The 14,477-nt window shown below is 39.3% G+C and overlaps 1 protein-coding gene across 9 annotated transcripts in view; it reads right to left on the bottom strand.

The window, feature by feature from the left end:
- Positions 1-14,477, bottom strand: part of LOC116714459 (collagen alpha-1(XXIII) chain-like) — a 146,834-nt gene that overhangs the window by 12,820 nt on the left and 119,537 nt on the right. For 8 of the 9 annotated variants that reach the window (XM_032555050.1, XM_032555055.1, XM_032555056.1 and 5 more), the window contains 4 exons: positions 11,871-11,897; positions 10,832-10,858; positions 4,230-4,304; positions 2,559-2,666 (listed from right to left, as the gene is read on the bottom strand). In XM_032555050.1, coding sequence (XP_032410941.1) covers positions 2,559-2,666; positions 4,230-4,304; positions 10,832-10,858; positions 11,871-11,897 — 237 coding nt within the window. Of the gene's footprint in view, positions 1-2,558; positions 2,667-4,229; positions 4,305-4,602; positions 4,660-10,831; positions 10,859-11,870; positions 11,898-14,477 lie in introns of all 9 variants that reach the window. The other variant, XM_032555053.1, reaches the window with a different exon arrangement.

The following is a 14,477-nucleotide window of genomic DNA, read 5'->3' as shown; positions in this document are numbered from 1 at the left end:
CTGGCTATAATTGCTTCTTATTGGAACATTCAACCAAGTGTCAGTCAGGGTGTGTGTATATTTGAACTTGTGTGAACGATTTTCGCTGCACTGCTGACTAGTGTTCTAGGTTTGAAATTCCTCACAGTTGTTTGCTGTATATTCATTGAACTCTTAAAAGAAGCTCAAGCAAATCATTAAAAGTCCTAATTACTATAACATGCATGCCATGATAAGTACATGTAAATGTCTCACAGAAACGGTCAAATATGTAAATATGTCAAAAGGAGTAAATCAGTGAGCGCTTTGATACTCAGAATAAGGACGTTCCGTCCTTCCCATAATGAAGTGATTGTTTTTTTTTCTAGCTTTTCATTCAAACAGTGGTTACTTCATTTACTCAACCACTCTGCTTTTTAATCCAGGAAAAAAAAATCCTTTTTATCTCCTCTTTAGGAAATACAACGATTGAATTTGAAGCCCTGGAGTCTGTATGCGGTACAATGAGCTGTGGCTCCAAACAACATCAAACACACACATTTCATGTCAGCTTCCATGTCTTTCTCCATCTGTCTATCAGTGATTTGGCTCATTTAGGTAAACAGACTTATCGGCTGTTTTCTGGGACCAGGTGGACGGCTAAATGTCTGCTATGAAGTCATCCGTTAGAAAGGAAACTTAGAGGAAATCTGCGCTAAAACCCGTTCTTGCACGAGCCACACACACACATGGCAATCAAGGAGTGGTGTTTACTTGATCTCTCAGTTCACTCACATAAATGCATATACATCGGAGGGTATTAACTTTCCATTTAGCGCTCATATTTTACAATATTTTGTAGGGGCTACTATGATGTTTCCCAGGTGTTTTTCCTCTTCTTGCGCTCTGTCTGCACATACAAGCTGTCATCCTGATGCACCGAGCTGCTCTGTGGTCCGGTTTTGTTCCCATCCTCCTGCCGTCTTTTAACCTCTCTTCCCACCCCTCTTACCTGGGCCCCATCGTTTGATCTGTCCTGCACAGCAGCGGGAAACAAATCGCCGTTGCAAATAATTTTTAGCAGCGCTTTTTATCTCGAGTACAGAACAGAGCCCGGTTCAGATGTCAGATGCATTCGTGATTACGGAGACCAGAATTTATGTAAGCTTTGAATTAAGCCGCTAAAGCAAATCTCACATTTTTCAAATTTGAAAGCTGTGAAATTGATTCCCATATTAAACCGAAACTCCCTTCTTGTTTTTCCACATTTTTCCAGACAGCTCAGGGATGAGGCTGTGGGGAAGTTTGATGTTGGAATATTCAATTCCAATTATGTAACCTGGAGGTAGTCAAATCATGCTGTGGGGTTTACATTTTTTCAGAACCATAAACAAGTTGTTGTGATTGGATAGGAAGATGTGCTGTGGTAATTTCAGAGCAACCCTGGAAAAAAACATCTTAAGAGGCCATAAAAGACCTGAGACTGAGATGAAGGTTCCTCTTTCAGCAGGACATACGATGGAGTGGTTCAGGCCCACGTCTAATGGAGAATCAGAAGCTGGGTCAAAAGTATTGGGTGATTACAAATGACCTATTTGTTACTAATCTAAATTAATATAATATTTTCTCTTTACAAATTTGTAACAGTCTGTGTTGGCACCAAATTACAGGGAGCAAAATAAATGGGTTTCTATGGATATGAATACTTTTGTAAGCATCAGGTGTTAGAGGACACCCATGTTGGCGGGCTTCCTCACTTTCTCCTGCTCAGTCCACTGAAACATCTGCCCACAACATGGAGCAGCTCTCAGCACCACTTTGTTTTGCTGTTTTGGGTTTCGCAACGCCTTTAATCAACTTGAAAAGACCATTTGCCATCAACTAGGTTACACGATGGCCCCCTTTTCATTCGGCCCGTCTGTTTTTTGTCACTTTTTGAGCTGATCCGACTGCTCTCTGCGGTCGCTTCAGCGTGTGTTCTCAACTCACCCACGTCAAAACCAACATCTTTCACGTAAAATCCGTCGCAGTCCAGCGCCAGATGAGAGTAACGCGACTATTATTCCTTCAAGTAGATAAACAGAAAAAACTGAAACTTTCTCCCCTCAAATTCAGGAACCACAGCTTGATGTTGCCACAGTGGATCAGTGGAACGCTGTGGGGTACAAACTTAATTCTGAGCAACAGAAAATGCCTCAGACGAGGAGTGCACTATTGTTTCCCGCGGCCAGCGAACTGCCCATGAACCCACCGCAGCGCCATATCTGTTTCAGTGTGCACGGCAACACAGTGGTGGGAGAAAGCGGCGTGCTTTGGAGAACTTTGCGGCTGCTGACTTATGCAAAACAGATGAGGCTTGAAGGAGAGTTGCTATTTTGGGAGTTTTTTCTTCTTCTAGGTAAACCACAGCTCACTGGCTAACGCTGAAGAATGAGGTTTGAGGTTCAGTGCTTTTTACAGAGAAGACCCTTACCCAAGTGACAGACTCACACAAAGCTCGGTGTTTGTGGTGCAAACTTAGTGAGATGTGAGCAGAGTGATGGAAGAGCAGTGCAACATGGAGTAAAAAGGAGCTTCCTGCACACTTGGGATGCCCTTACCGGCTCTCCACCAGGCCCATCCTTCCCGGTGTTTCCTGGGGGCCCACGGGCACCAGGAGGCCCAGGAGGACCAGGAGGCCCCGCGGGTCCAGCTTGGCCTTGATCACCCTGATGAAAATAACAATAATATAAAAGAAGAGTGGATATTAGAGAAACTATGTTTTTGATTCACAGAAAAGTAAAACACAACTTTCAGTCACAGTGAGTCATTTTTAGATGCAAGCAAAACAAAGTGTGGAGAATGATGACGAAAACAAATTAGAAATGCTCTTTATCTCAAGCAATAATTTAAAATACTCAGAGGTGCATAAAACATGTTTGGCCAGGTGGTGGCAGCAGACACAGATCATCACCTGACAACATGTCTTTAGGTAGGCCAGGTTTTATTCTATAAAATGGCATCCATAGCAAAGATGCGTAATATGCTCTAAAATAAATTTCAACGTATGTCACGGTAGAATAATCTCACATTGAATAATTTGATTTATTTCCCTAAAATTGAGATTTTAGTACTTTTAATACGCTGATTGTTGTCATTTTGTCAGTTTTCAGTGAAGGTTTCAGGAACATAAACAGAAGGTGGGTTCTCACTCCAGCTAACCTTACAGTTTTCTTTACAATATTAATCTTTCACTTAATTGAATTTATGTAGAGTCTCTGCTGCACACAGAGAAAAAACATAAAGAGTAAAAAACATTTTTTTTTTTGCAAACTAACTAGTGAGCATTGCAGAAGTGGGAAGAACTGCAAAGTCTGCCATCTACGTTGTTGCTTTGGATAAAAATCCAGATTAGAAAAAAAGATCTAATTGTTAAATCAAATCAACAAAGGAACAATCTTTGTCGACTTCTTTTGAGAGAATCAAACTTTGATTGTGATCTTACAGGAAGAATGATTCAGGTTCTTCTTTGAGTCAAACGGATGTTTTGTCAAACAGCGAAAAATCCAATCTGGTCTGATTTATATTTTAGGGTTTATTTTCATATTAAGCTTAAAAGAAACAGTCTTGTTTGTCCAAAAAACTAATTTGTTTACTGTGTTATTCCAAATAAAAAACATTTTGACAACCCCATCTGATGCATATTTTCCATTTGTGTTGAGAACAGAAAACCATTAATGTTCCTAAAATTTCTGAAAATTATAGTGGAGACACTTTCTCTACCCCCATCTGGAGCATTATGGTTTGCTTTGTTGAGGCGAGTCAAGTGGTGATTCAAGTCATGCAAATTGGAATAATGTATTTTGTCAGTGATTATTTTGTTCATTTTGAAGCTGTCCAGCAAAACAAAAAGGAAGTTAGCCTTTTAGATAAATGTGGATTCTGATAGTTTTTAAAGAACTGACAAAGTTTCCATCAAATTTAGACAATTAAAACTTATTTATTCTTTTAAAAATAAACAAGTATTTTCTTGAGAACCTTTAAAGTGTGTTCCTAATCATCCCAGTTGCTCTAAAAATAAAAAAACCCTTTGCTTCACTAGTATGGTTAAAATAAAAAAAGAAAAAAACAGCACAATCAAATGGTCACAAAAATCAAACCAACATGAACTTATTACACGTAACAGAACCAAAAATAGCGAAAAGAACAGAAATAATTGAATTAGAGCATGCAAACGAGAGGCAGGTTAAAGAGTTAAAAGAGGAAGCACATGCCTTTTAGTAGAGGTCTACCTTCAGAAAGCGTCTCTGAAAGCTGCTGGACTGCTCTCCAGCGAGAAAGCTGTGATCATATCGGGGGAAAACCATCTGAGGTGCAACAGATGTGCAGTTAAGGATAAGGGAAAAGAGAAAGAGAGAGAAGAGAGAAAGCGAGATAAATGAGCAGAGAAAATTGGAAATTTGTGTTAAACTGGGAGTCCAGGCGCAAAGGACAGGGCCGCTGTAGGAGAAAACCGAGGAGTCGAACTCTAGCAGACTGTAGAAGAAAAAGCTGAGAAGAGGAGCGATGTGATCTTCTCTCTGCAGAGATAGTGACAGATTTGCAGCAGGCGGGGAGAGGTGGCTGCTGGGAGGATTATGGAACATTACAGTGGGAGTAACAAACCTTGACAGCGATCTGATTACTGTGCAGACCTGCGTATGTGCTGTAGGTGGGAGGACCCTGAGGAGAGGAGTCGCACAGTGAACAAAAACTCACAAACCAGCGCTGGCATAACATAACATAGCATAACATAACATAACATAACAAATAAAAAGGAAATAAAACACAGACACCCAACTGAAATCATAAATAAAGTGGATTATGTTTCTGCAAACAAAAAAATCCCTGCCCTTCAAAAAATATTATCATCAGAATGAAAATAATTGATTTCATTTAAATTTATCATGCAATTAATCGATTATAAGTTCTTTAATCTTTCCTTCTTTCAGAAAGAAAGAAAAATTAAAGAAGAGCCCCATGTTTGGTTCTTCCTACCATCTCATGAACTCTGACCTGTTAAAAAGGACAAAAAGCGCCTCATAGCATGATGCTGCCACTACACAGTTTTACCTTGAGGTTGTTGAGTTCAGAACGACGTTCAGTGTGGGTTTTCCACACCATATCATTTATTTTTGGTATCATCTGACCAGAGCACCTTCTTCTGTGTGTTTTTCTGTGTCCCACTCCTTCATAAAGGCCCTCCAGCTAATCCAGGGTCATCATGTTTAACAGCTTTTCTGATTCTTGCTCTTCTTGCCAGTCTTTTCAGATTAGATGGACGACCTGGGCTTCGTGAGATGTTCAAAGCTTGGGATATTTTTTTATAATCTCACCCTACTTTAAACTTCTTCACAACTTTCTCCTGTGTCCCGTGGATCTTTGTGATGCTGTTTCACTAATGTTCTGTGACAGACCTCTCTTTGGCTCTAGGCTTTAATATAACAGCTGCATTTATACTGAGACTAAATTACACACTGATGGACTTTAATTACTATCCTTCATGACTTCTGAAGCTATTTGGTTACACTGGATATTATTTAGGGGTATCAAAGTGAATAGGATTAAAATAAAGCAGAAAAAATGCAAGTCTTTCCTTCCTCTTCCCATTTATGCACTACTTTGTCTTCATTTATTGCACAAACTCCCTATAAGGCTCACTGAACTTTGTGGTTGGAATGTGACGGAATGTGAAAAAGCTCCTTTAAAATGCGCTGCATGTGCATTTTATTACGACGAAAACAGTAAAAATCTGCAAACTGCAACCTTTGCCCTTTTGAAATTTATGCCTCAGTCATCCATCCAAGGATATATTTCTCGGTGAATGTGTACGTGTGCTCTGTGGAAAGGCTTCCCATCTTTCCCAACCCAAACAGAGGTGGCTTGGCTCTTTCCAGTCAACAGACAGTAATTGTGTTGATTGTCTGTCAAGCTGAAAGGAGCAGAGTTTGTCTGCCGCCACAGAGCTTTGAGCCTCCCTGGTTGAGCTCCCGCAAAAACACAAGCAGGGTGCAGGGAAGGATGGAGAGATGTGATGAGGAGGTCTTGGAGAGGGAGAGCGAGGAACAGCGGGGAGTAAGGAGCGGTAGAAGGAAGGGAAATCTGCTGGAGAAGTTTCTGCTAACGACGAGCGCCGGACTGCTGAGGTTTTTTCCGAGACCACAAAATGCTCCCTCCTCCTCTTCATGCCTATATACTCCTCTTCTCCCCTTTGTCACATTCACTCATTCACACCGCTCCCACCATGAAGACCACATATGCTTCTTTAAACATCTCATAACAGTAGAGGCTGTTTCACAGTGGGGATCGCCTTTAGCTCATTCCCATCAGAAAAACCAAGAAAAACAGACATCCCCCCTCAGAGTCCGGCTTCAAGTTGAATTTTTACTGCTGTTTCAAGAGAAGCAAGGAGAGAATTTGGCTGCGGATCCTTGCAACTTGTCTTTAACAACAGAGGTGCCAGATAAACCCAAAATGCAGTGACAGAGTAGACTATGGATATCTTCAGGCCTTCCCTTTGATAAAAGTTTTCTTAGAGAAAGATGCAAAACCTGCACATCCTTTTGTATTTTGATGGTTCTCTGACACCCGATTTGGGTTTAATACACCTCGTTTCCTGCGTTTGTGACCAGAGTCTGCCTGACGTTAGCTCTGAACATGATGGATCGACAGGAAGTCACAGGTTGACAGAGATTCATGGCCGCTTCCTGTTTTCACATGTATTCTTTCATCCTGAATAGTTCAGAGGTGAAGCAGAGCTCACTGTCAAAAAAAGGGCAAAGTGATAACTGAGCTTATGCTGGAATAATACAAAAATCAAGAGGCTCTTACTTGCTTTCCTAGTTAGAGTATATCCATGAAACTCCACATGGATGAATCACTCACAGCGTTTGTTTTGAGTCGAGAATGTGTTTCCAAGCAATGTCCTGAGGTTTTGGGGAACTGCAGACTTATCCAAAGGCCATCAAAGCAAGAGAAGCCTCAGCCAAGAGCAATATTCACCATTTGGAAAAACTACCAACAGCGGATGCCAAAAATATTTTTGAACTATTGCCTCAGAATCAAAAACGCATAGGTAGGAAAATGTAATGGCCTACGTCTTGATTGAAATCAGGAATTCCTGCAATGTTTCAGAATTGCATCAGAAATATCTTTCCGCTGGGTAAGCTTTGCAAATGTACACTATGCTTTACTACAGGAACCACTTTATGCTTCCAGTACACTCACTCTGTGTTTTGCTAAATGTTCAAACCTCTTGACCTTCTTCACAATTTGTCACTTTATACAAACTGCTGCGTATTTTGTTGGAATTTCATGAGCTCAACCAACATAAAGTAATGAATAGCTATGAAGAGGAAGGAAAATGGTGCATAAGAATGAGAAAATTGCGGTGTGCATTTGTACTCACCAACCTTTTCTGCATTTTGAACAAGTTAATTGGGGTAAATCTCATATTTCCTGTAGCAGCAAAGAATTATGCTGCTACAAATTCTCAATTAGATTTACACTAGGCTATTCACAGTACCATATGGAGATAAAGTAAAAAGAATGTTATTATCATTAATCATAGCATAAACATGTTGATATGAAGAACTCTATATTTGAAGTTTGAGTTTTAAAGCAAAAGAAAAACAGCTTCATTGGTCAAGAAGACACATACTGTGTGTGTTCCCCACACAGTATTTGCACAGACAAGAAACCTTTCCTGCACAAAAACAGCAATCTGACCTATTATTCCTAAGGATGAACATACACAGGATTACGGGGTATGTGACCGTCCAAAGAGAATCTAATATTTACCGCTTTGCGTTGTATAGAAAGAGTTTTATTTTCAAACCACACTGGATGAAATTAGAGATGATTACATATTTCCCGTAAATACTGAGCTAATATCACACAAAAAGAAAACACAGACCAAATGCATAAGGAAGTTATTTGATTATGTAAAAAAAAAAAAAAAGTTGAGACTGGATAGCAACTTTCGCACTCTTTTCCAACCATTGAGTTTTGATGGGGATGTTCAAATGTTTCCATCATTCTCTCATTGCAGTCATTTCCTCATTTCTGGCTAAAGAGATATAGGCAGCTCATCCAAGGAGTGAGCCACACAAGAAAAACACACTTTTCTTTCTTAACTTACCAGATGACTTTAAGTGACTGTTAAAAGCAATGTGGACAGACACAGACATGAAAAGATTTTATTTTATTTTTTTTACATTATTTCTTCATCCAGGCCCAGATTGCTCAAACTGTTTGTTATGTTTTATTCAGTCCTTAACCTCCAAAGATGGCAAATTTCTGCTCCCTTAAATGTGATTTCCTCTTTTTGATGGTCTGTTACTTTGTCTGGTTTCAGTTTAACTCATTACTCAGACTTTCCCTTAATAAACCTTTGCAAGTAGGTGGACAAATTCTGCTATTGCGAAATAACTCTTTTACACAGGTGTAGGATTGTAATAAACTTCTAAAATGTTTAAGCCTTCAAACCTTCTATGATTCTAGTGAATGCAAATGGTTCTTGGAAAAAAAAGGAAATGTTTTAAGAAAGTTTTCATTGATTAATTAGTAGACTTTCAATTGTATATAAAAAGTGCCTATATAAACTTTGAATGAAACAAAGAACGTAACCTTCCCAGATATCTGTAAAACAAATCTAAGTGCAGTAGATGTAATGCTTTTCTATGGTAGTGATGAATCCACAGGCAATTATCTTCTCTTATAAATATTTTATATCACCACCAAAGCTGGGCTTTCAATGACTAATGATTATTATTATTTTTTTTTATTTTTCTTGGTTTTGAGGTGGAACTACTGTTGTGTTGTGAGTTATTTTAGGTGAAAAGGTTAATCTCCTGTTAGACTTTAGTTTTGGGGACAGATTTTCTCATATGATCTTCATAAAATTATCTCTAGATGAAGAGAGAAACATAATATAGTTTTCCATCTTGGGTCAATGAAGTTGAATTTCCATAAAAAGAAGAAACATAATAACCACACAAGGTTTAGCTGCTGCTTATTTCTAAGTTGAGCTGAATGAGTCATCTACTCGATGTCTAATATCAGGACATAAAAATAAACTTTTAAGCTAGATTTAGATTAATTTTAGCCTTGACAGCCCATTCACCAATAAATGTTTATTTGTAAATTAAGCAGCTTTAAACCACCATACTCCCACCACAATGCTTAGGTAGCCATGGCTTTGTTCTCTATTTTTACCACTTAGTTCAACATTTTTCAGTGTAGCTTTGATTAAATGCTTCTGTGGTACAAAGACTTTCCCACTGCAAACATTTAATGAAGGTCACCAGTAAATGATCTACATCTGCTGTGGAGGTTAGGCAGTGCTATTTTGAGGCTTCTTCAGGACTATTTTTAAATTGCTACAAATGAAAAGGGTCTATTTTTCTCTTATCGACTTTCTTCCTTTCTGTCTTGTATTTAAAGATCCCCTTTGCCTATGTATAATGCCTTTGTTTTATGTCTATATTTATATCGTATCTATGTGAATGTCAAGTATCCCCTTTCATCCTTGTTTAGAGCTCAAAACAATGAGGATATTCCAAATATTTTTCTATTCACATGTTTGATTGCAGGAAATAATCCATAAAAGTTATTTTTAGACAGCGTGTAGTCTGGGTTTCACGTTTGTATTTGCTGATTAATGGACAGGGACGAACTTCCAAGCTGTTTGCAAAGGTAAATCATCCTCTCCACCCCATGTTGCCTTCTATTCAGTGCCTTAGATTTCCATGTCCTGGAAACATGGGAATGTACACCATTATACATCCTGTCCCACCCTACAAAATTAGATTTCCCTTGATGACAAGATGAAAACTTTTTAGCTTATTTTAAAACAGCCGTATAGTATAAAACTCTATATTGAACTTAATATGATAATGACTTTAAGTTTATATTATATAGAGAGAGCAAAATACACACAGTCCTTTGCAAACATATAAAACCCAATTGAACCTTTACATATTTTGTCAAATCATAGCTCCAAACTTTGGTGTACTTTATTTGGATGTCATGTGAAAGAACAAAATAAAGTAGAGGGTAACAAAAATTTCAAGGGTGCTGTGTGTATTTAAATTGTCTTTACTCTGATACACCTGAACAAAAATATCTGTAACCAGCTACTTTAATAAGTCACTATTTGCATGAATACATTTCTCTTCTGCATGATTGAACTTTAGTTAATGTACAGCTACTCTATAAAGTCTTCAAAAGTTCACATTAGTGGACAATAAAGACCAAGGAACACAGTTCAGCACAGGGACAACATTTTGCAGAAGTTTAGAGCAGAGTAAGGTTATAAAATCATCTTCTAAACATCTCACTGAGCTCTATTTAATCCAGAATATGGCACAGAGGAAAATAAACCAAGGCATGACTATTCCACCTTACAGGCCAGGCAAGGACAGGGTTATTTCCAAGAACCAGCCAAGAATTTCATGCAAACTCTGGAGGAGCTGCAGAGATGTACTAGTGACTTAGAGTTGATGGAAAAACAGACAGAGTTTAATACAGGGCCATTTTGGAAGAAAAGCTCTAAGAGGATACAAAACCCTTGAGGCCAGGGCAGAGCTTAGTCTTCTAGAAGGATATCGACCCTAAACATACAGTCAGGAGCTACAACAGAGTGGTTTAAATCAAAGGATATTCATGTGTTAAAATGTCCCAGTCAAAGTACAGATCTAAATGCAACTGATAGTCTGTGGTAAGAATTGAAGAAATATTTCACAAAAAAAGAACTGTGCAACAACTGCACTGAAGAAACACCATCTAAACTGTGCAAACGTTTTCCCAAAAATGTTATTTAATCTCTCAAGGATGATAAGAAAACGTGACTTACCCTTGGCCCAATGTCTCCTTGGTCGCCCTGATAGAAAAACAGGAAAGTAACAATTGTCAGTAGTTCGCAGAATTGTAAATGTACAAATGGCTAATAATTCAAGAGCTACTGTGGTGCCGCAATGACAGACAAGCTTACTAAAATAGTGTTTATAGGAAGGAAGCAACTCAAGGGTCATCTGTCCAAACCACAATGGGATGTAAACATTTACTGGATAAGTCACTTGATAAGCCGCAGATACACTCATTGGACAGGATGAGATCGGGGTAGTAACAGTGCGTGTGCGCAGGGTGGGGATTGTTTTTTGATGAGGGCCGAAAGGTCACGCTCTCATTATTGAGCTACTATTATGACGACACAAAGGAAAGCGGTTTTCTCTTTTTAAACATTCACATCATCTATCTTTTGGAGAGAACGCACATGGATGAGTCCAGCCTTGATGAATCCTGTTCTGAGTTGCGGTGCGTTTCTGCTTATCTGCAGCTCTGCCACTTGAGGGCAAAAGAAAACACTTCAGCTCGAGTGCGGGCATCGATAAGCACATGCCAACCTCAAACTGCTAGAAACTTCCAACATCTTCAGCTGGAAGGAGACTCACTGAGCGGGAAAACATCTGGCTATCGCCGAGCATCACGGAACGTCTGTAAACCTTCTCAGAGCAGTACATGTTATCTTTTTCCTCATTTAGTTAGTGAATGGCAAAAACTTGAAAGACTAGAGCAGGAGTGGGCAATCCTGGTCCTCGAGGGCCAGTGTCCTGCAACTCTTAGTTCCCTGGTCCAACACACTTGAATCCAACAGCTGAATCACCTCCTAAGTGCAGTCAAGTTCTCCAGAGTCCTGCTAATGACCTCATTATTTGACTCAGGTGTGTTGAAGAAGAGATACATCTAAAAGTTGCAGGAGACAGGCCCTCGAGGCCTGGAGTTGCTCACCTCTAGTCTAGAGCAATCAAGAGGCTACATGCATCTCTGTGGCTTTACAAACAAAATAATGTTAGTGCCAGCTAAGCACAGCTGGAACTCAAGTTGAAGCATACCTTCTCTCCCTTGGTCCCGGGCAGGCCCTGCAGGAGAGATAAGAGAGATAATCAGAGACAGTTGGTGACAATAAATCAGTGACACACCGTAGCGCATTGCATCTTCTACGTGGCCTAGGCAGAGAGTATTAAATCAAGCAATAAGGCAACACGGCAACACCACTTAATTATGCGTGTCACGGAGATCGCTTAATCCCGACCCGCTTTCTGCTGAATGTAATTCCTTGTTTGAAGTAAAAAAACATGTTTCAAGTGTTTATGTAGGAGTTAAAAAATGTGGTGAGAGATGAAGCTGAAAAGCAAAGATGTTCCTTTTGTTCTTACATCAGTCTTTTTGACAGATGGGAACTTTGAAGATGTTGTAGCGCAAGGAGTCCATGGGTTTTTGTGTTCGGTTCTGTGGGTTTTGTTGTGTCTTTGGGGTTGAATGTCCCAAACACTAACAGAAAACATGAAACTTTAGTGTTCCTAGGCTGTATATCAGATAAAGATACACAGTCCTGCTTTGTGTTGGACATTTTGACATAACATTTATAAACGGGGGGCAAACAGATGAGATTAGTTTGCTGGCCGCCTTTCTGTCCCTGTCTGTCCACTGTGCACAAGTGGCACAAGGATGCCACATGTGGTGGCACCACAAACGGAAAAGCTCCACAGTGATAGAAGAACAAGAACATGGAAATCAGCCAACATCTACAAACGTAGTCATACTCCTTGAACTTTTTCATATTTTGTCATGTTACAACTCCAAACTTCAGTGTATTTTATTGGGATTTTATGTGATAGGCGAAGACAAAGTGGAGCATAAGCATCTAGTGGAACCAATTGTCTTCAGAAGACACTGCATTACTAAATAGAAGTAAGAGTAATAGAGTCCAGCTGTGGGTCCCCATAAATCTAACTGTTTTGTGACGGACTTGGATGGTAAATGGGTCACATTTTTATAGTGCTATATAAAGTCAGAGGACTCCAAAACTCTACACTACAATCAGTCATTCATCCATTCAATCACATGCTGATTGTGGTGCAATACATTGTAGGTCAGCTGCCCTGGGGCAAACTAACAGAAGTAAGGCGGCCATTCAATCAGTGCCATCGGGTACGCTGACCACCAGCAGCAGCACAATGCAGGTGAAGTCCAAGGACACGATGACTGAAACAGAATGTAGCAGGGGATTGAACTGGCTACCAACCCGTTACAGGACAAACCTTGAGCCACCATTGCTGCACAAGATCAGAGGTTTATAGAGTAGATTACTAAACCAAACTGCAACAAAAAGACCCAGGAACACAGCGGACAGATCAGGAATAGCGGGATGGTTCTGTGGCGAGACCTGAAAACTGATGTCCACAGACACACTGTATCCATTCTGACAGAGCAAGAGCAATTTTTCAGTGAATAATGGGCAGAAATTTCAGCCTCCAGATGTACAAAGCTGGTAGAAACATACTACAAAGGAGCTGACGCTATCATCACAGTAACAGGTAGTTCCACAAAGTATTGATCCAGAAGACCTGAACACAAATGCAAGCCAAATGCCTTTGGCTGAGTTTTGTTAGTAAAGACTTCTGAAACCCTTTCTTCATTATGCATGACTTTTAGTTTATTCCAATAATAGCTGAAAAATATGAAAGCAGTAGAAAAAATATAATTGATTTCTTATTTAGAGAATAAGAAATCAATGTTATATCTGAAATGTTTTAGGATATTTTGCTCCACTTTGTTTTGTCTCATCACATAAAATCTCAACATTAAAGTGTGTGGGGCAAAATGTGAAAAGGTTCAAAGAACATGAGGGTATTAAAGCGCTTTGTTTTGACCCCGGGGACCTAAAAGTGACACCACAGTTCAGATCATAGTTTTTCTTTCTAATTTTTTTCCATTCATTGTTTGACTAACCTTGTGTTGTACTTAACACTATGTCCCCTCTGGCTGCTTTGTTGAGTCTTTTGACTGTAATTTTTTTCCCCACCTTCAGACGGAGCTTTAAATTTTACCTCTGTCTTCATTTTTCTTTGAGCCAAATATCTTGTTTGTACAGGAGCTCCTATTGTTTTAGGGAGCACAACTTTGACGAAGTGGGCAAAGTGGAGAAAGGCAGCTAGGTGCCTCAGTACTTTAGGTCAAGGTGAAAGCAGAAGGAAAGTTGTGTGATTTTGCAAAAATTAACTTGACAGATAATGATCTCCATTTAAGAGTTATCGTACTGGAACGTTCTGCTAACAAATCAATCATATTATACTTTTTCAACTTTTCTTCCTGCCTTCTCTTGTTTTAACCTTGTGCTCTGTGAATTCAGAAGCGACCCTGGTCAGGAGGTCTACACCTCTCCCGCTGTGGTTTTACGACAAACCATTGGTGATGGAGGAGAGTCCTATTAAATGACAGACTGAACTTTAAGTCTATTTTAACAGGAAACAGGAGTTTAATAATGTTTGGAAACTATTTAAAGGTCTCCAATTAGGATTTCAGATGTCAGGGAAAGACCTGTTCTAGTTGCATGTAAAGGAAAGATATTTCCTATGCAAATCAGGTGCGGTAAATATCATTTAAATGTTATTTAAAAAAATTTCAATAAATACATAAATAAATAAATAAATAAATAA

Source organism: Xiphophorus hellerii, chromosome 23, assembly GCF_003331165.1.
Source record: "Xiphophorus hellerii strain 12219 chromosome 23, Xiphophorus_hellerii-4.1, whole genome shotgun sequence".
NCBI classification, from domain to species: Eukaryota; Metazoa; Chordata; class Actinopteri; order Cyprinodontiformes; family Poeciliidae; genus Xiphophorus; species Xiphophorus hellerii.
The sequence above is the reverse complement of the archived record's forward strand: the minus strand, read 5'-3'. Positions and strand labels throughout refer to the sequence as shown.